The sequence below is a fragment of the Peromyscus leucopus genome, chromosome 8b (genome assembly GCF_004664715.2).
Source record: "Peromyscus leucopus breed LL Stock chromosome 8b, UCI_PerLeu_2.1, whole genome shotgun sequence".
Taxonomy (NCBI): Eukaryota; Metazoa; Chordata; class Mammalia; order Rodentia; family Cricetidae; genus Peromyscus; species Peromyscus leucopus.
This window is the reverse complement of record NC_051086.1, coordinates 43,330,851-43,356,174: the sequence shown is the minus strand read 5'-3', so window position 1 is coordinate 43,356,174 and position 25,324 is coordinate 43,330,851. Positions and strand designations below refer to the sequence as shown.

At 53.6% G+C, this 25,324-nt stretch overlaps 1 protein-coding gene and 1 pseudogene across 1 annotated transcript; both read right to left on the bottom strand.

Moving 5' to 3' along the window:
* Window positions 1-101: 101 nt before the first annotated feature.
* Llgl1 (LLGL scribble cell polarity complex component 1) lies at window positions 102-14,921 on the bottom strand. The gene is given in 23 exon segments (XM_028856478.2): window positions 102-1,009; window positions 1,098-1,218; window positions 1,413-1,519; window positions 1,643-1,757; window positions 1,896-2,160; window positions 2,607-2,662; window positions 2,665-2,901; window positions 4,192-4,345; window positions 4,525-4,672; window positions 4,951-5,243; window positions 5,769-5,873; window positions 5,960-6,113; window positions 7,038-7,105; window positions 7,242-7,465; window positions 7,540-7,694; window positions 7,850-7,904; window positions 8,078-8,213; window positions 8,297-8,459; window positions 8,541-8,696; window positions 9,679-9,809; window positions 9,913-9,994; window positions 11,778-11,875; window positions 14,744-14,921. Coding segments are annotated over 23 exon segments (3,183 nt in total). The 5' UTR covers window positions 14,825-14,921; the 3' UTR covers window positions 102-930.
* A 4,414-nt stretch (window positions 14,922-19,335) lies between these two features.
* On the bottom strand, window positions 19,336-19,458 carry LOC114682583 (annotated as a pseudogene).
* Between the last annotated feature and the right edge of the window lie 5,866 nt (window positions 19,459-25,324).

Here is a 25,324-nt window from a genome sequence, read left to right as displayed (position 1 = left end):
AAAACTAGTTTTTTAAAAAAGACAGAAAAGCCCAAGGTGGAGTCTACAGGGAAGCCCATCCTCACCGCCCCACACACATGCACACACCCGCCTGACTCCAGTTACAGTGCCTAGCAGTTTCCAGTCACGTGAGCATACACACACAGGTCAGGAGCAAGTACCAAAACTGCTTTAGAAATGACTGGCCGGCGCAGTCCAGGCGTTAGAAAAATACTCTGCTTGAGGAGAAAGAAGAGACATTATGGAGTGCAAGACAGAGGATCCTAGCACACGCCTCCAACTGCCCTTCAAACTGGGGGCGTCTTCAGGGCCCAGCATCAGTACGATGATCCCACAGGTTAACAGGTGTGGGTTCAAAGTTAAGGAGCTAGGCAAGGCAGACAGTGGGCTGCGATAAGCAGATGGTGATGGCTGGGGGAACAAACCCAGGCTCTTTCAGTGATGGCCTGAGATGGGCTTGCGAGGGATCTAGGAGGGTACCAAGTAGAAGAGTGTGGGTAGTATCTATGCTCAATGTAGGGTGGGTGCAGAGGCACTAGCTACCAAGGTCCAGATAGCTCCAGGCTCCAGCTAGGTTGGGTCCATAGCAGGATATGGTAGGCACATAAGCTCCATGTGCTGGCTCAACAGGCAGGACCTATCAGCCTCAGTGACTGTCCTGTGAAATGGGCTCACTAAACAGATGAGCCTCAGTTCCTACACCCAGTCAGAGGTGGCCTTCTAAATGCCCAGGACCTCAAGGCTGACAGGACATCCCCTTTCTAGCACTGAACTGTGATGATCGTGACTGTGGGTCCCCTAGGCCTCTGACAGCTGGGGGAAGGCAGCGAGGCTTCCAGGAGTGACACCATCACAGAGGCCTGCCAGGGTCCCAGCTGGGGCAAGGGACAGCAGCTGCTGCGTGGTAAGGCTCGGCTGCCTCACAGCACCTCATTTAACCAGAAGGGTGTAGGCCCGGGCCTCGTCTGCTTCCAGGTTCCGAAGGTTCGTCTCCGAGTCCTCAGGAGAGCTGGGGAGGGGCAGTAATCAGAAGGGCCGGGGTGGGAAGACCCCTAGTTGCCCTGGGGATGGAGGCTGGGGAAGAGCAGCGGCCTCACCCCAGGAAATCCTTCACATATTCCGCTGTGACGTCCCCTGTGGTGTCCAGCGTGGTATCCCCACTCGTTGCCGAGTCAACGGACACGGGTGAGAGCGTGGTCTCGGGGGGCTCTGCGGTGTCTGCTGGGAGAAGTGCCCCTCAGTACCCACTCTGCACCCAGAGCCTGGCCCCCAGCGGGACATGCATGTGCACACAGACGCTCCGCCTTCGGCTGGCCGCTTCCAGCCCTGGCTCAGCGGCACTGAGCTTACGTCTTGACCTCTCCCCAAGGTACTCTCAAGCCAATGTCTGCCCCAACCCTGTGACCTCTCACCGGCTCGCTTGCTGTGGGCAGAGTTAGGGCTTCCTTCACAGCTCTCTGGGGCCAGGGTGATGTTTCGGGTGCCATTAGCCTGGCTCAGCTTGGGTGAGTCTTGAAGACTACAGAAACAGATGGGGTGTCATGGGGACCAGTCAAGGTGCCACCTCCCATCCCCAAACCAGGACAGGCATTAACACCAGGGAGCGCAGAACCCACGGTGGACGGGGCCCACTCCCCCACACCTGGGCTGGGGGGCGTTTCGGGGCCAGCTGATATCCAGAGAGCAGAGTGGCTCCGTGATATTGCGAGCACTCAGGGAGAAGCGCTCAAATTCCGATGGAGAGATCAAGTAGAAGCCTGTGAGCAGGAGACAAGGAGCACGTAAGGAAGACTGATCCCTGCCCAGCCCTCGGCCGCCACCTCCTCCACTCCTAAGCACAGCCTGCGCTTTCTGCTCTACCCGGCATCTGCTCCCAACCGCCTGCCCCACCTCACCCTGACCATGGCGTGTGAAGACACAGGAAGCGATGCCACTGATGTCCTCCTTCCGGATACAGGAGTAGTGCACCTGAGGCCTCAGGCCAGGCACAGAGAAGACGTGGACGTCACCCAAGTTGGTGAGGCAGGCGAGGCAGGTCTCAGCGTAGTCCTCAGACATCACACTGGCAAACGTGGCCAGGGCGACCTTGCGCACACGACAGCCTTCGTGGGCCGTCAGCTTGAACTTGGTCTTAGCGCTCACCTTGGGCAGTGTGAACACCTGGCGACAGGCAGTCTGCGTTAGCCCGCCTTGGCCTACCCACGCCTCACTCAGCTGCAGCCCCAAAGCGTGCATGTCAAAATGACACCCACTGAACCAGCCATCCCCTCAGCCCAGGCTTCAAGGCGTGCCTCATCTCTACCCACGGCCGATGAACTAGACATAGTCCTATGTTCTATGCCTGGTACCCCTCAGGCCGTAAGTCCCTGGGGACTGGGTTCAAGGGGTTCGCACGGGGCTCTTGGAGAAGGCCATGAGGTAGAAGGCCTTAGGGGGTCCTGGCAGGCCTAGGGTGCCCCCAGGTCCTTCAAGGGCCTCTATTGGCTGAAGGCTTTGATGGAATAGGAGGCATTAAGTCTCAGCAGGTAGGGAAATGGGGCGAAGCAGAGGTTCGAAAGGGTCCAAGACGGGGCCCGGATGGATCTCCGTCACCCACGGATGCTCACCTTGAACTGCTCCTCAGATGCTATGAGCACAGCGTGCCCACCCTGCATGTCGGGGCCTGTGCCAGGTCCCGGGAAGCCTCATAGGGCTCAGGCAGTGGACGGCCACGACCGTCCAACACAGCAATGGCCACGACAGGTGCCCGGTGCATGAGCTGTACCTCCTTGCCCAGCACCGCCTCCACTGCCTGCTCGGGCCGCTTTTCACCACCTGCTGCGGCTGCTGGAACCTCTAGCGCGTAGGCAAATACGGAGCCCGAGTTGGTCCCTGCCCACATGGTGGGCCCATGGTGGGTTGCTGTGGGAGACAGGTACAGTGAGGAGGGCCTCCTGAGGAACCCCATTCCTCACAGACCCTTCTCTCACCTGTCCCTTCATTTCCTAACTGGTTTGCAGGGATCAGATCTCAGGAATTCATGCTCACACCTGCTGTGTGGTCTCAACCCGCTAGTCTGAGACACCAGAACAGCTAGCTCTGATGCAAAGGCATAAGCCACCTTGAGGACATCTGCAAGGCCACAAACTGGTCCCTGATACCACCAACCCATCAACCTGCACCCTCAACTCATCCCAGTAAATGTAGCTTCCCCCTGCAAGGCTGGGCATGGCAGCACACTCCTTAACCCCAGCACTCAGGAGGCAGAGACAGAGCTCTGTGAGTTGAGGCCAGCGTAATCTACATAGCATGTTCCAGGCAGCCAGGACTATGTGGTGAGACCCTGTCTAAAAAGCAAGGAACAAACAAAAACAAAGATACAAGAGTAACATGTGGGGCTGGAGAGAGGCCTCAGGGCTTAGAGCACTGGCTGCTCTTCCAGAGGTCCTGAGTTCAACACCCAGCAGCCACATCATGGCTCACAACCATCTATAATGAGATCTGGTGCCCTCTTCTGGCCTGCAGGCGTACATGCAAGGCAGAACATTATATACATAACAAATAAATAAATAATATCTTTTTTAAAAAAAAAAAAAAAAGAGTGTGAGCCAGGCATGGTGGCACACATCTTTAATCCCTGCACTAGGAAAGCAGAGGCAGATGAATCTCCATGAGTTCAAGGCCAGCCTGGTCTACAGAGTGAGTTCTAGGACAGCCAAGACTATTAAATAGAGAAACCCTGTCTCTGAGAGAAAAAAAAAAAAAAAAAAGAGCAAAGTGTGGTGTTGAGAGGGCACACACGGCAGCAGATACCTGGGGGTGGCAGCTGCAGTATGTGGGTGACTGTACACTATTTCTGTGTTCCAAACTACCATTATACAATGTAAAAACCGAAAGAGCCACCAACAAACCTAAGGCACAGAGGGACTTTTTACCAGAGTCGATGACGAGTCCCTGCCTGACCTGCCCACCACAGGGCCTTGGCCACCCCGGCCCTCACTGCCCACCTCACCAGGGCTCCCTTGCTTCCTGCTCAACTCCACAAGGCTTGTGCAGCCCACTCAGCAAACCCTCCAAGTATGCCCCTTTGGGCTATACGGTGGCCCAGGCCTCCCAAGGTAGAGCTCAGCACACAGTAGGTGCTCAGAACGCCACTTCCCCCCAGTAAAAGGCCGTCTAGGTCTCCAATGCCCGTCCCTACCCTGGTCTCACCATCTCGAAGGAATGTGTCGGCAAAGTAGAGGCAGCGCACGACGCCGGAAAGGGAGTCGTCAGCAGACCGCGGCTCGATGCGGCGCTGCACGGGTGTCATCTCCACGTCGTGGGGGCAGGGCTGCTCTGCCAGCTGTGCGTTGGCCTCCTGCAACTGGGAGGGCCACAGGATCTTCGAGGTGCTCTCTCGAGAGCCCTTTCCGCCCAGTACCCAGCAGGCACCGCCGTCCAAGCATCTGCTTCCCAGTTAACTACCGGGGAGCATGGCAACCGGGCAAACCCGAGCGAGGGCTCTGGGCCAGGGCACGGGCATGGCAGCTGGTCCCAGCTCACCTTGCTACTGGCGGTAGTAGGCCGTTTTTTGCCTGAGACACGGCTCTTGCGGATACGCCGGAATGACTGCCGCAGTGACTTCTTGAGGGATTTCACCCGAGAGAGCGGCCCCTCCATGGCCAAAGAGTCATTGGGGTGAAGGGTACACCTGGGGGTGACAGGGCCAGCGTGCTATGGAGCTACACTGCACTCCTGCTAGCCTGAAGCCGGCTACCAGAGCCCAGGTCAGGGAACCAGAGCAACTTGGGGCCAGGACCTACGGCCCCAGCAGCTGGAGGGGCTGACCAGTTGTCTCGCAGATGAAAGGCGATTATAAGAGCTTTCCCAACCAGTCTGCCTAGGCCATACCAACCTCTGAGAGGAACTGAACCCCAGACCATCTTATCGGGGCCTTGGCTCCCTAACTGCTCACCTCATACCACATACCTGGCCAGCACTGGGCTCTTGCGCTGGTAGTCAAAAAGACCAAAGCCATGACTGGTACCAAAGGCCACAAGGCTCCACTCGGCATGAAGGGTGACAGCGGTGACAGCAGCTGGTGGCAGGCACTGCACCAGCATTCGGGGCTGGAATCCCGCAGGCCAAGTCAACAGCCCTGTGTGCGGGCTCAGGCGCTCATGGCCCTTCCATGTGAAGCCCTCACGATCCTGAAGGAGATCCACACTGGCCACGCTGACAGCCTGCTCTGCTGGCACGTCACTGAGCTCCAGCACAAGCACCTGGGCCACAACAGGCAGAGGACTCAGATGAAGAGGGGCATTCTGGACCCTCTCCAGACACTGCCAGAGCAAGTACCCAGCCAGTACCCTCTGAATACCTACTATATGCAAAAGCTTTCACTGAGCGCCAAGAAACCGTGGCGACCTAATCTACTGGCCCTGCCCTCCTGGAGCCCTTGACTCTCTCCTGCGTCTGTCTCCCCCAAGCCCCGAGCAAACACTAAGCCCTCCGCACACGGTCAAGCACTAAAGGGAATCTGTGACTAAGCCCCTCGGGCTCTGCTGTTGCTGAGCACATCTCACACCCAGACTCCTGCTCCCAGCCTCGGGCCTCTGTGGCTTCCCTAGCCTTACTCAAGCGACAGCACCCCCCAGTTTCCATTTGTCCTCGCCCCGGCCAACCTTACCTGGGGCTCCCTTCCCACTCTGACCTACAGCCCATGCTGGCTTCTCTATTTCACACCCTTCAGGGCCACCTCCTACAGAAAGTCTCCCCAAAGTCACAGCTGGGGACCCCAACCCCACCTGGCCTGCAGTGCCAGCCACCACCATCTGGGCTGTGTACTTGCAAAGTGCAACCTTCTGTATTCCCAGGCGGGGGTCATCACTGTAGGGGTCAAAACAGCCCACCTGAGGGGACAAGATGGAATGTTGACACCAGGCAGAACCATCTCGGGTTCAAAGGTCAAGCCTGCGGGGAGAGGGAGGAGAGGCACCTTGCGGAAGGGCGGCCAGTCATCCTCCACAGCCTGGGCCAGGCTGTCAGCGTGTTCACAGTCCGTCTGGAAGAGGCCCGCGGTGCTCAGTTTGTAGAGTGGCCTTAGCGCCACACCAGAGGCGTCCCAGAAGCGCACAGTGCCATCCTCATGGCTGTAGAGAGGGTTGGTGTCAGAGCCCCCGCTGGGAGATCCACACCCCCTCAATTATTCTTCCAGCGCCACTGCAGGCATTTCCTGCCTATGCGGAGCACTAACTGGAAGGTACTGCATACAGCAGCAAGCACCTGCTCCACGGTATAAACGGGTACTTAGTGCCCACTGCACGGCGGTACGCTCTCCACAGGCCCCGAGCCCTCTGAACAGGTTGGAGGGTACAGGAATGACCACCTGGATAACCAGGAGATGACAGAGGGAGCACTGGGTTCCCTGAGATCACAAAAGGTGCCACAAACCCAGAAGAGCAAGAGGCCCGAGGGGCCCTTCCAGGTGACGCAGCAAGAAGGCTGGGTGTCAAAAGGGGGGGAGGAGCAGGGAGGGAGGGGAGCAGACAAAACCAGAGTACAACCTTGGGACACAGCTGGGGACCAGGGGTCCCCAGACAGCGGAGAAGGAGCTAGAGAGTGGCCGGTGCTTCACTCTCCTTCATCCCTGAGGCCACGGCAGACTCTCAACAGCAAAGGGGAGGAGCCTTGAGAGGCCTGAGGGTCCCAACCCAGGCAGGAGCGAGGGGCAGGGCACTTGGTGAGGCCTGAGTCACCAGTGCCCAGACCTAGCCTGGCTCTCCAGCACCTGACTGGAGGAGTCACCATAGACCAACCTAGATTTTCCAGTCCATGGCAAGCCAGGTGGGTGGAGCCCGGGCTGTGCTGGAACTCAGTCCCAGGCCAAGAGGAAGTGCGAACCAAGGCTCTGAGCCAGAATCTAGGGAGGCTTCCTTACAGGAACAACCTGGATTTGCTAGGACTAGGCCTGAGTCACCAAGCACTTCAGCACCAAGGAACCTGAGACATTCAAGAAGCAAATAAGGCCTCACAGGTGCAGCAGGCCCTTGTCTGCACCCACACCCCAGACCTACCCGGTCAGCAGCAACCCATGCTGCGAGGGTTCCTGGGCCAAGTTCCGGCCCCCAGTAATGGGCCAACTCTAAGGAAGACAGCAAAGGGAGCTCCAAGTTAAGGCAAAGGTCTCCGTCTCCTCCCCCTACCACATTCCCATCCCCCGTCCGGGCTGGACCCCGCCCTCCACCCTAGCACCCGAGTCCCAAGACATCTCCACTCACCAAGGCACTGGAGGCAGGCTGTGGGCTCTGCCGCTCACCGGCACTTACAATGCGGGCCCACAGCTTGCTGGGGACGTTGGCGACATGGGCAGAGCAGGTGATAGCGGATGAATGCAGTGGGGCCAGGTAAGGGGCAGGCACAGCTGGCCAGCCTGGCGTCTGCAGGTCCAGCACCACCAGCTCCTCCTCCAGAAGCACAGCTAGGGCCTGAGGGTCGTCGAATTCTGCGGGATGGGGAGAGTGAGCTTAGCTTGGAGCCACACTGGGTCAGCTGGGATGAGGGAGGCGGAGTACGCACCATCCCCGGGCTGCGTGCTGTGCACCGTGAAGAAGTCAATGACACGGGAGGTGAAGTCCAGGGTCACCAACGTCTCCGCTCGCAGCACACTCACACAGTGGCGGTCACCATAGCTGGCTCGGGGCATGCCACCACTGAAGATGATAAAGTGGTCTCTGCAAATGGAAAGATGCCATGAGAACCAGGAGCCCCTGGAGAAACCAGGCACATGCTGGATAACCCAGTAAGGGCTTTACCCCTATATACCCAGAGCCTAATCCTCTAGTCCCCAGCCAGACAAGCCCCCTCCCATACTGCCCCCTCTACCTACCCTGACTCACAGCTCCGCCACAGAATCTTGTTGATGGCCTTGCAGGGGAAGGGGCCTGGGGGTGGGGAGAGCGTCAGACCTCCCATTCCTCTTCCATGTGCCTCTCCCCAAGGTGTGGCCCAGACCCAGCAATACCCCCGTCTCCTGTAGATTGGCTGGGCAGTACTCTCATCAAGGCCAGAGAGCCCCTCGGTCCCCACCCTCGGCTCAAGCCTCCCCGGTGCTCACCGTAGGGTGTGGTCACTACAGTGGGCTGCAGTGCTGGGGGGCTGCCAGTGTCTGTGGACCAGATGGCATAGCTGCCATCGCTGTGTGAGCTGATAACGGTGCTGCCACCACGGCCCCAACACAGGCTCTCCAGCTGCTACGGAGGAGGACAGGACGGCGTGAGCCGACAGGACAGGACAAGGGCCCGGGATGAGGAGCGTGCAGGCTTCCCTTGCTTACCTGGTTACCCAGGAAAATGTGGTCCACACACCGTGTGGCCTGGCTCCAGATGACCAATAAGCCCCGACTGTAGCCTATGAGGATTTTGGTGGGGTCTTGCAGATGTCCCTGGAGTGACTCCACAGGGCCCAGGGCCTTCCCACACCGGTAGTCATCTGGCACACTGCAGAGAGTGCCCCAGAAAGTCAGGAGAACTTCCCAGAAACGGGAGGATCCTCCTGCCTGCTGCTCACCTGCTGCTCACCTGCGCAGAACCTCATCGGGGCTGATAGTCTGCCCCTCAAGCAGGGTCAGAGTGGCAACATCCAGGAAAAAAACGCTGCCACTCTCAGTTCCCAGGGCCGCTGTGTGGCCAGCTACCAGCAGGACCACGGTGACACGGGTAAGGCTGGCAGGGGCACTGCAGGAAGAGGGACAGAGTGAGGCCGAGCCCAGCGACTGCTGGGAAAGGCGGAACGGGCTGGGCGCTTGCTGGGGCCTCTCTTGTGCCCCTCTGCACTCACAGGGCCTGTTCACAGCACAGGCTGGCACCCTGGGAAGGCAATGTGCAGTGTAATTAGCCCACTCAATTACTCCCCAGCATGCCAGCAGAGGAAGGGATAAAAATAAGATCCCTGGGTCTCAAAGGACTCGCAGGTCCTCTTGCCACTCTGCCTCTCTCAGGCAGAATCAGAGCAATACCCCAGTCAGGGTACCCAACGCCAGCCTTCCAAGCATCTCAGACTTCAGGAGCCCAACAGTCCCTGCCTATAGTGACTGGGACGGCCCAGGAACTAACCTGTGGGCAAGGTCCTCTACCTGGGAAGCCTGACCTGATGTGGACACCTAGAGCATCCTCCTAGCGCCTCACTAGCTCATCCTGGAGAACCCCCCAACGATCAACCTGCAGTGTGCCAATGGACCAGGAGCCTATCTCCCACCCCAACTCAAGAAGCCAGGAAGGCGGCCAGGCATGCTGGCACACACCTGTAATACCACACTTGGGAGACCGAGGCTGGAGGACCCCTGAAAATTCAGGGCTAGCCTGAGATTGCTGATGTCACCTTGGCACAGAACTCTCCCAAACCCCTAGAGAGCACATTGCCAGGCTGCAACTCTAAGGAGTTGGGTTATAACATATTTATTCACTGGGACCCCCAAACTAAAGGTTCCCACAGCAGGAAGCACAGATCCTGCCTACTGGCCTCAGACTCAGCTAGCCATACCTCTAAGCCTAACTTCAAAGGACATGGCTGCCAAGCAAGGCTCTACCCAGGCAGGGCTCCACACACCCCACCCTGAACCATAACCTGACTGTCTCTGCCCTACCTCAGCAGAGCAGGCTCATAGGACCTCTCCAATACCCCTGCCCAGTGGCTAGCCCCAGCCTGGTCCTCCAGTACCTGGCGTTGTCAAAACTGGGCCGGCTGGGTGGCTGGAAGCTAAGCCCTTCCTCTAGGTGGGCACAGCCATTATGATGGATGATCTCCCACAGATGCAGGCTGCTGTCATCTAGCAGGGTCAGGAGGCGGCCCTGATGGAGGGGGGAACAGAGAACAAAATGGGGCTGGCCTGGAGAGGAGGAGGGCATGGGGATGGGGGCCACCTGGTGCTGGTGGAGGAAGGCAGATGTTCACCTGACCAGGCAGGAAATGCATCTGGGTGACGGTGGCTGCATCCCGGTGCAGACCTGTAAACTCCACTCCAGGTGCACCGTAGCTGAGATGACTCGTCAAGGACAGACACATGCAGGCCAAGCCAGGACAGTTCAGACAGGCCTTTCCCAAGACCTCTGCATCCACGAGTCCAGCGGTCTCCTGATGAGGCCCCTTCCTGAAGTAACTCTGCTCCTGCACCCTCAAGTTACCCACAGACTCCACACAGTCCCTGCAAGTAGGGTGCTACTGTAGCCCTCATCCATCCAGCAGGCGAATGACTCAAATGCACAAAGCTGGTGCAGATGGAGTAAGAATAAAAACCTGCTCAGCACCGTGGCTCCAGCATGGTACAAATGAGGCCTCTGACGCATCTGCACAGACCAAGTGCCTTGCAGTAGAGGTTCAAGAGGCCTAGCAGGACACAGCAGCACCAGATCAAGCCAACTCCAGCTGTGGACAAGAACCCCAAGCTCCATCCAGAGCAGGCAGCCAACAACTTCCACTGCCCACTTTACAGATAAACACAGACTGGAAGACAGGTGACCTGCTTGAACAAGTGCCCCAAGACCCACAACTCCAGGATTGATAGTGGCCAACAAAGCCTGAAGGGGCCCAGGAGGGCTAAGAGATGGGTCAGTGACGTTGTCCTAGTGACAAGCCAGGAGCTGTTGCCTGGATATCGAGCTGGGACTCCCCGCAGAGCCTGGCAAGGAGGACAAAGAGAGGGCAGGGGCGGCTGGCGGGAAGCAGGGTCTCCCAGGAGATGGGCCTGCCCTGCAGGGGGAGGGGAGCCTTCGGAGACCAAGTTTGGCACTTTCCAGCCTCAGTTTCCCAACCTCAGGAGCTCAAGGCTGTGGGAATTTAAAGGAAAGAGGGAGGAGAAGCGGGGATCTAGGCTTTGGCCCCCGTCATCTGTACCAGCTCGAGGAACCAGTTCCACCATGACAGCTCCAAGCACCTGGCAGTGAAGACTGTGGACGACTCAGAGGTGGGCACCTCCAACACCAGTGGTCACAGTCCAAAGCTGCAGCCACGCAAGTGTAGGGGGGACACAGCACCCACAGGGGCTTGGAGTGGCAAGCTGGGTGGAGGCCTGGTCACTGCCCCAACACACACCCAATGGCCCCCAATAGAGAGGAGGACATCCCCATCCAGCCACATTCCCTAACACAGGCTATCGGCTCAGAAACCTTGGGCCATATTCCCACCCCAACCTGGCTAGTGCTCCTAAGCTCTGGCAAGGAGAGGGAGGGCAGGAACCTTCACCAAGCAACATTTTAAGTCAGACTCCGCACCTCAGTGTTCTTGAAGGCAGGTTAGGGTGGTATTTCCAGGGTGGGTAAGGAGACATTCAGCAGCCTGTTGCCCCACCCCCACCCTGGACTGCAGGAAAATGCCTGCTTTGTACAGCTTACTCAGTCCATTGTATGGCAGCAGGGTCCAGATGGGGGCAGTGTTGCGCTCACCACGCTGAGCCTGGCACTGCCTTCACCCCCTGGGTTGAGCACATACATCTCCATATTTGTGTGTAACTGCGTATGTGTGCACATGCTCGCTTCTCATCAGGCCCACAGGCCACCCCTAACTACCCTGGTAACGGTCTGCCACGATGATGGTTGAGTCACCTAAGACAGCAAGGGACACCGGTGGACACCAGTGACCCTTCCAATCAACCATCTCCAAACAGAAAGACTCTCATTTCTGAAAAGAGTCACCACAGGCCCAGCCAACCTCTTCAGGTTGTCTCCAGGAAGCGCCTGCCATGCCAGGACCCCAGCATGAAGTGGGTGGCACATGAGAGGTCCTCACAATCCCCGACCGAGCACCACAGTGGCAAAGGATACATCTTGACAGCCCCAGACCTGGTGCCGATGGCCATGATGCGAAGCTCGGGGTCGAAGGCCAAGGCGCTGGGCTGGTTGGGGAAGCCATGCTCCACGGTCTGTGAGGGAGGAGAGGGCTACATGGGCAAAACACCCTGGGACTTCCACTTCCACTTGGCCCTGAAGGGACTGGCCACCTCCCAACATGGAGAGCGCCAGAGAACAAGAATCCCAGGGCCATCAAAAGTGGGGACAGTGTCTGGGGTCCCGAGCACTGTTGGTGTTGATGCTGATGCTCCCTACCTGCTTCTCTGCTCTTTGTGAGGCCAGGTCCAGTGCCCTTCCCTACACACTAAGCTTCACTACCTATTCCTTCCTTTGGTATGCTTCCTCCCACCGGCCCACCAATCAAGCAGTTTCCACTCATGCCCAAGTGTGGCTGGGACATGAGTACCCTCAGGAGATGTCAAATACGGCCTGGGAGCACACGGCTATCATCTCAGCATTTGGAAGGCTGAGCCAGGAAGATCCTGAGCTAGAAGACAGCATGGGCCACACAGTGAGATGCCGTCGCAAAAGTAAACACGTAAATAAAAGAGGTCATCCACATGGGATCAGCCATCTTCATAGCTGTGTGGCGGGGCCTAACTACGCAGTCTGGGCTGATCACAGTACTCCATCCACCCTGCTTCCACTTGGCAGTGACGGTGGAGCCCATCCAAGAGAGCAGGGCCACCAACCAGCCCTGTTGGTCAGGGAATTCCCTTCCCCACAAGCACTGCCATGCCCTGTCTGGATCTGACCTCCTTTAGCTGGCCTCAGGCTTGCAGGCTAGTGTCCAGAGACACTAGAGCATGGCAGTATGGCAAGTCCCCACGGTCCTGAGCAGACACCATCAGGCCCATCTTATGGAAGAGAGACTAGATCCCTTATCTAGTGTCTGTCCTTTGCAACTCACATCCGATCAGTTCCGGAGCCCTACTGTCTTACCTCTAAGACACAAAGAAGTCATCCTTCTCATACCCCGCTCCAGGCCTACTCACTGCTTGCCTGGACCAGTGCTTACTAAGCCACCTATGAAAACCAGCCAGCCATCACGACCTCCTCCACTTGGAGTCCTCCAAGAGCTCCCCGCTGATCCACAGCCAAAAAAAGCCAAGTCCTCACCATGTGGCCCCTCTCTGGGCATCTCAGTTCAGCTGACTCCTACCCCAAAGCTCTTTGCTCCTTTGCTAATGCAGCACTTCCTAGGGCTTTGCAGCCTTCTGCCCCTCCCCCGCCACACTGTGCTTTACCTGGCACTCCCAAATGGCCAGCTCCAAAAGGTTTCCCTGGCTGGTCCTGCCTACATCATCATCCCAGACCACTTTCCCATACCCTCATCACACCATATTTTATCCACAGCATTAGCCAACCCTGTGAACTAATATGTATTTTACTTTTGTTTTGGCTTTTGGTTCTCATCCTCTTGCCAATGACTAAAGCCCCCCTTCAACGAAGAGTTACCCCTTTGGATTCCACTGTGCCCATAGCACCAAAGAGGCAGGAATCCAAATTAAACTAGCATGAGATGCACATCCTACAGGCAACTTGTGGTCTGAGCTGGACTTGAACCCAACACCCAGGATAAAAGTCCATGTTCCCCCCTTGGACCACAACCCCAAACTCAAGAATCTGGGGCCTCTTTCCTAGGGACCTCCTTACAGCCCCTGTGGCAATCAACCCCTTTGCCCAAGATGACCTATCTCCTCCCGTCACTGCTGCCCACTCAAACTGTGCCTCACCCTCAACTCCTGCCACGGTAGCGCCAGCCAGGGTGAGCCAAGCTGATTCAGAGCCTCACCCCATCTGTGCAGGTCCCCTACACACCTCCATTCACTGGCTAAGACCCATCCTTCTTCCTGCTTCGGGGGGCTCACCCTCATGGTCACACCAGGAAAGGCAGAGGCTCACAGCTGGGGGAACCTCTCCTCTCGGGTCTTTGGCAGGCTTTCAGTCACTGGGTCTGTGAATCCCGGCAATCCCATCATTGCTGCCTGGGACCTCCACAGGAAAAACTGAGCCATGGCAGGAACTCCCCTGAAACCTATGTAAGGGAAGTCCAAGGTCCCTAAGCTCTCTCTGCTCAGGACGGTAGTAGCTACTTCCAAACTCCAGGCTCCTTACTCCATTGTGATCACACAGCGAGGCAAGAAAGATAAGCGGCCCACTCCTTACTGAACCTCAATTTTTTCACGTGTGTAAAGGAAATGAGAAATCGAATCCTCAATGGCAGGGGTACGCACGAGCTCTGCGGTAAAAGTAACATCCAACCCGAGCCCCATCACTCCAGATCAGAGTTCATCTTGCAGGGCTCCATACTGGTCAGTGCTGGGGAGGTGGGTGGGACTGCGGCCTTTCCCGGGGCCCCTTCTGCCTCACGTCTTTCCAACTTTAGTAAGGTCAGGCCCGCCGGTTGCAGAGAGATCCAGAATCCACAAAGAGGAAACTGGCCTCATTTCATGGCGGGGGGAAACTGAGGAACCACGGTTTGAAATGCAACTGGGCACACAGACCAGCACAGCCCCTGGACTAAGGACCCCAAGGCAGGGTCGAGCGTGGGAGAGGGGTGGAGGCTCCGCACTGGGATTTCCCAGCCCCACCCCCCACTTCTCCTACTCTCGCCCGCCCAGGAGTTCAAGAAAAACAAAACCTGGCCCTGGGTGCCCCTCGGCCGAGCCGGGCCACACACCAAAAGATGAAAGAAAAGAGGCCAAGAGTAAAAGGCAGATAGGTGGGGGACCCCATTGAGCCCAAGGGACACCCGGGAGAGACACCAGGGGTCCAGAGACCCAGGGGCAGAGAAACAAGAGGAGCCAGAAAGAACACGGCGCGGCGCGGGGCACAGCTCGAGACCCCGGCCAGGCACGCCCGAGCATCGCGGCGCTCACAGGGCAGAGGCGGCCCGACGTGGCTCGCCCGGGCCGCCGCCGCCCCCGCCGCCGCACCTTGTGGAAAGCGAAGAGCTCCTGCTTGAGCTTCTCGCGCTGCGGGTCGGCACCCTGCCGCCGGAACCGAAACTTCATCATCTTGTGCCCGCCGCCGCCACCGCCGCGGGATGCGCCCGGCCCCGCCGGTCCTGAGGCGCGGGGCGGGGCCTGCACGGAGGCGCGGGACGCCACGGACGCCCGCCCGACCCACGACGTGAGCGTGCCCGCGGTACCGCGCCGCCCCTTGCTCGCCAGACAATGGGCAAGGACCGGGCCCCCGGGCTCGCCGGGCTCGCCAGGGGGCCCAAGGACGCATGCGCAGCTCTGCGGGGCCTGCTGGGACTTGTAGTCCGGAGTTGGGTCTCCTGCGTGGGAAGCTGGGCTGTGGTTGGGAGCAGGCTGTTTTCCACTCACGACTGAGCTACATAAACGTTCTCATAATGCCGAGGACAATTCCCTGTCCCCTCTGGGCCCCACATCCACTGTCTTTGCCTTTGCCCAGAGATTACTAAATCTGTGTGGCCAGTTTTCACGGATCACTACTTTGTCTATTCCCCCCGTGTGTCTCCCACGCCATGCTTTTTGTCTCAACTGTGGATTAGTAAAGAATTCCTCTCTAGGAACCGGGTGTAGTGCTGCACACCTTTTTTTCCCGCGCTTGGGAGGCAGGCAGAGGCAGGCGGATCTCTGAGTTACAGGCTAGCCAGAGCTACATAGTAAAACTATGTCTCAAAAAAAAAAAAAAAGAAAGAAAGAAAGAAAGAGAGAGAGAAAGAAAGAGAGAGAGAGAGAGAGAGAGAGAAGAGAGAGAGAAAGAGGAAAAGGAAAAAAGAATTCTCTCATCCCTTGGGGAACTCTCACACATTCTTCATGACCCAACACAAAGGGTTCTGTTAGCAGAGGCTCAGAAGATCCTTGAGAGCGACGTGAGGCAAAGAAAAGGGGCGGAGGGCTGCAGGAGGTGGCATATGGGCTGAACTAGAGCTGGATACCGGCTTTTCCCCGCCCCCTCCCATCCCGACAGGGAACACCAAGAACAAAGCTGCGCCCGCCCCCACTTTCTTCCTGTCCCACCCACCTCCCAAGACTTTTCTCATCTGGACAATGGCCTCTATGCTGAACCTTTTTTCCTGCAAACTGAGGGGCTCGATGCTGGGAGAGATCTCCTCCCCGCCCTCGCCCCGTCCTCGTCCCCCCCTCCTCCGCCAGCTGTGTCAAGAGAGGAGGAGTTGACCTCCAACCCTGAGGTAGCTGCTCAGCGACAACAGGGATTTGGCTACCCCGAAACTGCCCACCACCAGCTCTGCTCAGCCCGCCCTGTGAGTTGGGGCTCACTACTCACAGATCTTTCCGGTGCTATTGCTAAAGCGGTTGGCTTGACAGCAAAGGGCCCCTCCTGGTCTCAACAGGCTTAATGGTTTTAAGAGCTCCCTGAGAGAGGCACAGATATCACACAGCGATATCACCCCAGGTTCACAGAGGATGAAACTGGAACAACCAGCACAGACCAAGACCAGACCCTACTGGTCACCAGCCATCATTAGAAGCAACTTCAGCCTAGGCTGAAGTCCTTTATCATGCCCCAGGATGTGTTTCCAGCTTACGGCTGCTCAAGCCATGCTCACCAGCAGGATCGTCTGTCTCTCTCTGCCCTCAATGCTGAGGTGAAAGTTTATCAGGATCCCTGGGTAATCAAACCCCAGGAATTTGACATGCAGACACACACACACACACACACACACACACACACACACACACTCACACACACTCACACACTCACACACTCTCACACACACACACACACCAAAACAAAACCCTAATAACTTCTGTTTGATGGCCAATAACAATGACTTTTTTTTTTTAAATTTGGTTTTTCGAGACAGGGTTTCTCTGTGTAGTTTTGGTGCCTGTCGTGAATCTTGCTCTGTAGACCAGGCTGGCCTCAAACTCACAGAGATCCACCTGGCTCTGCCTCCGGAGTGCTGCAATTAAAGGCGTGCACCATCACCTCCTGGCATCAATGACTTTTATTTTATGTTTTTTTAACGTTCTATTTATCTATTCATTACTTATTTATTTGTGATAGGATCTCACTGGGTAGCCCTGACTGACCTGGAATTTACTACCTAGACCAGCCTGGCCTTAAACTCTGAGTGGCCTCCAGAGCTCTGGGATTAAAGATGTGTGCCATCCATCACACCTGGCACCACACCTGGCCTGTGGTTTTGTTTTTGAGACTGGTTCCGTTATATATCCCACATTATCCTTGATCTCATAGGTTTCCTTCCTCAGCGTCCTCATATGCTGCTGTTACAGGTGTTTAGCACCAGGCCCAGCTTAAACGTTTTTTTTTCCTTTAAATTTTTAATTTAAAGTTTATTTATATGTGTGTGTGAGATGTGTTTGGGTGCAAGCTCATGGGTGCCAGGGTGGCTACACTCCACAGCACATTGTGTGGTCAGAGGACAATTTTAGGGAGTTAGTCCTCTCCTCCCACTGTGGGTCCCAGGGCTCAAACTCAGGTTCTTTACCACCTTGCCTCTGCCCCCCGAGTGCTGGGCTTGCACCACCACTGCCTGGCTTCCCTCTTTTTTTCTTTTCTTCTTTCTTCTTTTTTCAGTGAGACAGCATCTCATGTAACCCAGGTATGAGAAATGATTTTCTTTCTTGACAAAGCTGGCTGGAGAAATGACCTGAGTTAGGAGCAGGTTCAGTTTTAGCACCCTGCTAAACTCCCAGCCCCCTGTAACTACCATTTCAGGGGATCCAGCCTTCTCTTCTGACCCCCTTGGCAAACACAGACAAATTAAAAATAAAAATAAAGTTGGCTAGCCTGCCAAGGACCAATATACTATAAATCTCCACACACTTTTTAAAGATTTCATGCAAAGGAATTCAAGATTTAAGATTTATTTTTATTTATGTGCATGTTTGTGTGTCTGTATGTAGCCTGCATGCATGAATGTGCATGTGCCTGTCATGTATATATGGATGCCCATTAAAGTCAGAAGAGTTACAGGTGGTTGTCTGCAGCCTGAAGTGAGTGCTGGGAACTGAATTCAGGTCCTCTGGAAGAGCAGCCAGAGCCCTTAACCACTGGGCCATCTCTCCAGGCCATGTGTAAGTAAAACTTTTACCAGGTGGAGGAGATGAACAGATTTTAAATCCTGGGGCTGGAGAGATGGGATTGAATTCCCAGCACTCACATGGTGGCTCACAACATGTGCTAACTCCAGTTAGTTCCAGGGCATCTGACACCCTCTTTCGGCCTCCATGGGCACAATGTGGTACATAGACAAGCAAACAGACAAACTACCTACGCACATAAAAATTAGGAAGAAAAAAAAAATCCGTGCGGGGCAGTGGTGACACACGCCTTTAATCCCAGCACTTAGGAGGCAAAGGCAGGCTGATCTCTGTGAGTTCGAGGCTAGCCTGGTCTAGAAAGCAAGCTCCAGGACAGCCAGGGCTGTTTCATAGAGAAACCCTGTCTTGAAAAAAAAAAGGGGAGGAAAAAACAACAGTTAAGAACACAAAAATTTTGTTTATATAAAGGATTGCTGCATTCCTACAGGCAGGTTGCCCTGAGAGGTTGACCCCCCCCCTTCGCAATTTCCTTCATTTCCTCACACAGATTTCCAAATTAGTCAGTCACGAGTAGGAAGTACCACATTCTCCCTTGCTTTAGGGATAAAAGCCAGAGGCTACCACAGTACACCCATTTAAAGAAAAAGTTTGTCTTGCTGGGCTACGTCATTCATGTTAAAAGATAGTCTTTTAACAGAGGCTTCTCTATATAACCTGTCTGGACTTGTCCTCCTGATCTGCTTTCTACTACCTCCCTATTGTAAGTGTGCACCACCAAGCCCCATTTTATACAATATGAGGGATCAAATGCAGAACTCGGCACATGCTAGGTAAGCAAGCACTCTACCAACTGAGCTATATCCCTATCTTAGGGTCACTGTTGCTGTGATGAAACACCATGACCAAACACAATTGGGGAGGAAAGGGTTTATTTTACTCACAGTTCCATGTACCAGTTCATCATCAAAAGCTGTGAGGGCAGGAACTCAAGCAGGGCAGGAACCTAGAGGCAGGAGCTGATGCAGAGGCCATGAAGAGGTGCTGCTTACTCACTTGCTCCCCCATGGCTTGCTCAGCCTGTTTTCTTATATAACCCAGGACCATCAATTGGCACCATTCACAATGGACTGGACCCTCCCTCATCAGTCACTAATAAGAAAATGCCCAATGGGTGGCAGTGGTGCACGACTTTAATCCCAGCACTCCAGAGGCAGAGGCAGGCGGATCTCTGTGAGTTCAAGGCCAGCCTGGTCTACAGAGTGAGATCCAGGACAGGCACCAAAACTACACAGAGAAACCTTGTCTTGGGAAAAAAAAGAAGAAGAAGAAGAAGAAGAAGAAGAAGAAGAAGAAGAAGAAGAAGAAGAAGAAGAAGAAGAAGAAGAAAAAGAAAATGCTCTACAGCAGGATCTTAGGGAGGCATTTTTCTCAACTAAGGTTCCTTTCTTTCAGATAACTTTAAGCTTATGTCAAGTTGACATAAAACTAGCCAGCATATTTTTTTTTTAATAATTTTATTTTTAAGCCTACAGCACCTAGTATTCCCAGGCAGTCTCCCTCCCATCCAAGTATTAACCAGGCCCGACCCTGCTTAGCTTCCGAGATCAGACGAGATCAGGCGTGTTCAGGGTGGTATGGCCGTAGACAAGCCAGCATATTTTAATAGATTTTTAAAGATCTATTTTATCTTTAAAATTGTGTGTGTGTGTGTGTGTGTGTGTGTGTGTTACAGTGGGTGTGTGCACATGATGGCAGAGGCCAGAGGCTTCAGATCTCCTGGAGCTAGAGTTGCAAACAGTTACTAGATTCCCAATGTGGGTGCTGGGAATTGAACCTGGGTCCTCTGGAAGTGTAGCCAGTGCTCTTAACTGCTGAACCTATCTCCAGGCCCAAGGCAGGTGGATTTCTGTATGTTCTGGGTCAGCGTGGTTTCTCTTTTTAAGATAGGTCCTTGCCACCTAGCCCTGACAGCCTTAGAACTTTTTCTAGAACAGTAATTTTTTTGCTTCGGCCTCTTCCTAAGTGCTGGAATTGTAGATGTGAGTAACAACGCCTGGCTATATTTCTTTCCTTTTTTTTTTTTTTTTTTTTTTTTTTTTTTTTTTTTGAGCTAGGTTTTCATTATGTAGCTTTGGCTGGCCTCAAACTAGCAGAATTCTGTCAGCTTCTGCTTCCTGAGTGCTGGGAATAAAAGGTGTGAGTCCCATGCCAGGCATGAAGCATTCTTATGCCATGAGTCATCTCTCCAACCCTCCTTAATAACAGCTAAACTAAATCAAACAACAAAACATACAAACCAGGTGATGTAGTTTGCGAGTCCCTGGGAACTGAGGCAAGAGGATTACTGCAAGTTCAAGGCCAAACTGGGCTACATAATGAGTTTCAGGACAGTTTGGACAATAGAGCAAAACTGTCACACAAGAGGGAGCAGGGCTGGGTACCCAGCTCAATTGGCAGAAAGCTTTCCTAGCATGCAGGAGGCCCTGGATTCAATCTCCAGCACTAAATAAACTGGGTGTGGTATTAAATGCTTGTCATCTCAGAACTCTGTAAGTTTAAAAATTCAAAGCCATACTTGGCTACATAGCAAGTTTAAGGTCAGAATACATGTTTACTATACATGAAGTGCTAGGTTTCTTTCATCTGGGAACACACACACACACACACACACACACACACACACTCATACACACTAATAACACAGATAATAACACTAACAATCACCATCTACTGTTTAGGAATTGACCCCACAGAAGTGAGAGCTGACACGGCCTGGTGACTAGGGATTTCCCTCAGCTAAGCCAGCACCCTCTAAGGGAATCCTCAGGGACTGGCACTTTAGGAAATTAATATGCTTCAACTTTAGTCCTTGTAAGTACAAAAACCCCTCCACTTTAGAGAGAGTAAATGGAGCTGGGCAGTGGTGGTGTAGGACTTTAACCCCAGCAGCAGGGAGGCAGAGGCAGGTGAATCTCTGAGTTCAAGGCCAGCCTTGTCTACAGAGTGAGTTCCAGGACAGCCAGAGATACACAGAGAAACCTTGTCTTAAAAAACAAAAAACAAGGGGAGGGAGGGAGGGAGGGAGGGAGGGAGGGAGGGAGAGAGAGAGAGAGAGAGAGAGAGAGGAGAGAGAGAGAGAGAGAGAGAGAGAGAGAGAGAGAGAGCGCTTGAGAAAGGATAGAGAAGTACCTTGGTCCAAGGTCACATTGGTCTACATCCCTGCAAAGGGAAGAGGAGAGGGTGGTTCATAAGAACGACAAGGAGGAGGCCCCAAGGGGCAGAGAAGGGCAGGGAAAAGGTCTAACACTTATTTGGTGTAACCTTCCAGGGGCTGGCTAAACCACACCGGCAGCTGCTTCTAGGTGGTGTCTGGGGACCCAGCAGGCCTAGCATCCCTGCAGGAGACCTAGGAAGGGTGGGGTGGGCTTCGTGTGAGAGGAAGCTAAGGAATGAGAGGATGAGAGGGATACCAGGCCAGGCGTCAGCTGGCCAGCCACAGGGCAGTAGTACCTCATTTTCCCAGGTCTACAGATACGAGGCCACCCCTGATGTGTGGCATATTCCAGCCGGAGGCTGAGTAGGAAAGAAAGGCTGGGGTGGGGCGCCCTCTCTGTGCTCACCTTACGGAGTGGAAAACAGATTCTCAGAGGGAACTTGCCAAGGATGGTGAGTTCCAGGCCAGACTGGAATAGATCCTGAGCCCCTGTCTTGAATTTCACCCTCCTCTACAAAGAAAAGGTCAAAGGTAGATAATTCAGTTATCTTTCTGAGGTAGGATTCAGCTTGACCTAGGCCTCAGTCTGGAGGCTGACTGAGCTTTTTCTTTTCAGAAACATTCCACTTATTATTAGTGCGCACACCCATATACACATGTGTATGTATGCTTATACTTGCCATGCAGGAGTCAAGTATGCGAAGACAGCTCTGTGGAGTCTTTCCTACCTTTTATTTGGGTTCTGGAGATCAAACTCGGAGATCATCAGGCTTGGCAGCAAGTGACCTTAGCTTCTGCTCCCTGCCCTGTGCTGGGCTTTATTTGGTTGAAGTTGTGAGCAAGAACTGAGGACTCTCACTGGGGTGTATTTCCAGGGAGGGTAGCTTTGAGGCTGCTGGGCCTGGCTATTAGATACCATCACAGGGCTGCTGGGAAATGGGCTGTATGTTTCCTTTCATTTCTGTCTGTGATCCAGGTTCTAATTGTGCTCTGTTTCTGCCATCTCCCCTCTTCAGACCTTCATTTTCTTTCTTTCTTTCTTTCTTTTTTTTTTGGTTTTTCAAGACAGGGTTTCTCTGTGTAGCTTTGTGCCTTTCCTGGAACTCGCTTTGGAGACCAGGCTGGCTTCGAACTCACAGAGATCCGCCTGGCTCTGCCTCCCGAGTGCTGGGATTAAAGGCGTGCGCCACCACCGCCCGGCCCTTCATTTTCTTATTGCAGAACGGGGGTAGTATCCCCATTTAACACCTAACACCTACTCTGTGCAGGCAACTGTTCCTTTAAGGCTACACTCATTTTTAAATTTCATTTTCTGAGACAGAGTTTCTCTGTGTAAGTGCTGGGATTAAAGGCATGTGCCACCACCACCTTGCCCAAGGCTACACTAGCACACAGCTGTGGAATTAGGCTTTGACTCAAGAGTGGTGATAGAAGTGTGGTGAGTGTTGAATGGGACCACAGATTAAGTAGGGGGCCTCACTCACTCACAGTGAACAAGAGGAATGTCACAGGCTTCCATCCTGGAGCGGAAACATGGGAGCTATACAGTACTCTGGGAAACCAGTACCAAGAGGCACCCCCGAGTACCCGTGGAACCTGGGTGCTGCCGGGAGGAGCTCCAGCAGTGAGTGCTTCCTGAAGCAGACCCATGAGATCCACATGGGAGGCAGTTTTCACTTCTCTGGCCATAGCTCATGGGACATATGATGGCATCTGCTTTGTCCCCAGGTTGTATGTCCTAACACAAGTCCCAGCCACAAGGACCCTGGCTGTGCAGAGCAGAAGCAAAGGTCATGCTCAGGCAGGTTAGATGACCTTAGTCCCTCCTCATCCAAATCCAGGACCAGCGGCTCCTTGCGGCACCAGGAAACACCATCACTCAGGCTCTGCTGCCACGCTGCGGGGACAGGGAGAACTGCAGCACTGAACGTCTGCTACTGAGCTGGAGGACCTCAAACCGCCCCCACCCACGGCCCCAGCATGGGTTCAGCACCCACCCATAACACACGGGGTCCTCAGACTGCTGGCTTTACACTTCCTAGTTGCTTGCCTGTGCAGTGACTTTCCTACCGATTTGATTGTCTTCACAACAGCCCATGGAATCCTAAGGAATCCTAAGGCAGACCACGTTCCATCAAAAGCCCCCAGTTGGGAACCCTGCAGTATCTGGAGCTCGTTGCAAAATTTCAATTGGCAAATCATCATCTTTTAGAGGATGTGGCTCAGTGGCAGAGCGCTTGCCTAGCACATATCAAATCCTTGGTTCAGTTCCTAGCACCAATAAATAAACAAAGAATAAGGTGTGTGTGTGTATATAAGTTAGACTTATTCTCACAAGCTTCCTGTGCCAGTTAACAGCAAAAGAAAATCGGGGACTGAGAATGGGACTCAGTTTTATTGTTTTTCCCCAGCATATTCTCTGTTCTGAGTTTGGTTCCCAGCACTGAAGGAGGAGGGAAGAAAAAAATTATATAAAATTGAAATCACAGGGCTGGAGCGAGATGGCTCAGGGGTTGAGAGCACTGGGTGCTCCTCTAGAGGTCTTAGCAACCACATGGTGGCTCACAACCACCTATAGTGGGATCTGATGCCCTCTTCTGGCATAAAGGTGTACATGCAGATAGAGCACTCATACATAAAATAAATCTTTAAAAAAATTGAAATTATATTAAAAACTAAGATACTAATATTCAAAAGTAAAGATTTTCTGTTTAAATTTACTATTCTTTTTTCCTGGAACTCATGATCCCCCTGCTTCAGTTTCCTGAGTGCTGGGATTATAGGTATACACCAACTGCACTTAGTGTTATCTAGGATCTATTTGTTTTGTCTGTGCTGGGGATCGAACACGGTAGGTGAGCAATCTACCCATTCCTCTGTAATACCCAGAAAACAAACAAACTCAAACAGCCTGATTGAAAACAGAAACCAGGGCCGAGACAGTTCACAGCACACAGGTGAGACAGCTCACGTCTGTTAATCCCAGCTCCAGGGATCTAACGCCCTCTTCTGGCCTCCTCACACACCTGCACTCACGTGCAGAAGCCCACACTAGACATGCACATCTAAAAACAACTTCTTTCAAGAAAGAACTCAAACAAAACAGGGGAAATTAATTTAAATAATGTATTTTATTTAACTCAGTATGTCCAAAATAGTATTTCAACATGTAATCAATATAAAGTTATCAATTATATATTTTACATTCTTTTTTCATACTAACTTCAAATTCTGGTGTGTATAAAGCATATCTCAATTGAAACTAGCCACATTTCAAGTGCTCAAAAGGCAGAGTCCAGTAGTTCCAGATTGGACAGCATAGGTCTAAACTTAAAAAAGCAGTGAGCTGCTGAGGGCAGAGCTAACATTTACAAGGCCTAGAACTCACAAGGTCCTAGGTTTGATGGCCAGCACTAAAGAAAAAAATGCAAGCAAGCAATGGAGTAAATACTAAGATCCAGATTAAAATTAAAAATAGTACTGAGGCTGAGAAATTTCAATCCAATTTCTTTGAGGAATTAATAGGTCACAGATTCTGTAACAATGTTTGAAGAAACAGCAGTGTGGTAAGCTGCACAGCGGCCCCCAAGGATCTCAGGTCCTAGCTCCTGCAGGCATACACTTACTTTTATAAGGTTGAGTTGAGGTTAGGCGTGGATCAGCGGTAGAGTCCTTGCCTAGCACTGGAGAGGCACTGGGTCCCATCCCTGGCACTGCCACAAAAAGGAAGTGGGGCCATGTAGCTGTTCCTGTATCTAATTACGAATGCCCAAGTAAGACAGAGACAGAAAAAGTTGGGTGCGGTGGGTGGCAGGATTGCCAGTTCAAGGCTGGACTGGGCTAAAGTGAGAACCTGTCTACATACACACACACACACACACACACACACACACACACACACACACACACGCTGGGGGCATAGAGGCACTGAGGAGGATATAGCATACAAAAGAGGCCATGTGACTATGGATCTAAAAAGTACTTGCATCTAGACTGGTTAGAGACATCCCAAGCTGCAAGTGCTAAGAACAGGCTTTCCACCAGAGCCTCAGAAGGAGCATGAACCAGTTTGTTGTTGTTTGAAACAGACAGGGTCTCACTATGTAGTCTTGGCTGCACTCAAGCTCCCTATGTAGACTAGGCTGGCCTCAACCTTCCAATATTCTTCCTATGGCTTCTGCTGGGATTATGGACAAGCACCATGCTTGGCCACTTTGCTTTTAGAGACAAGGTCTTGCTTTTTTAGCCCAGGCTGGCATTGAACTTTTGATCCTTCTGCCTCAGCCTCTTCTGGAATT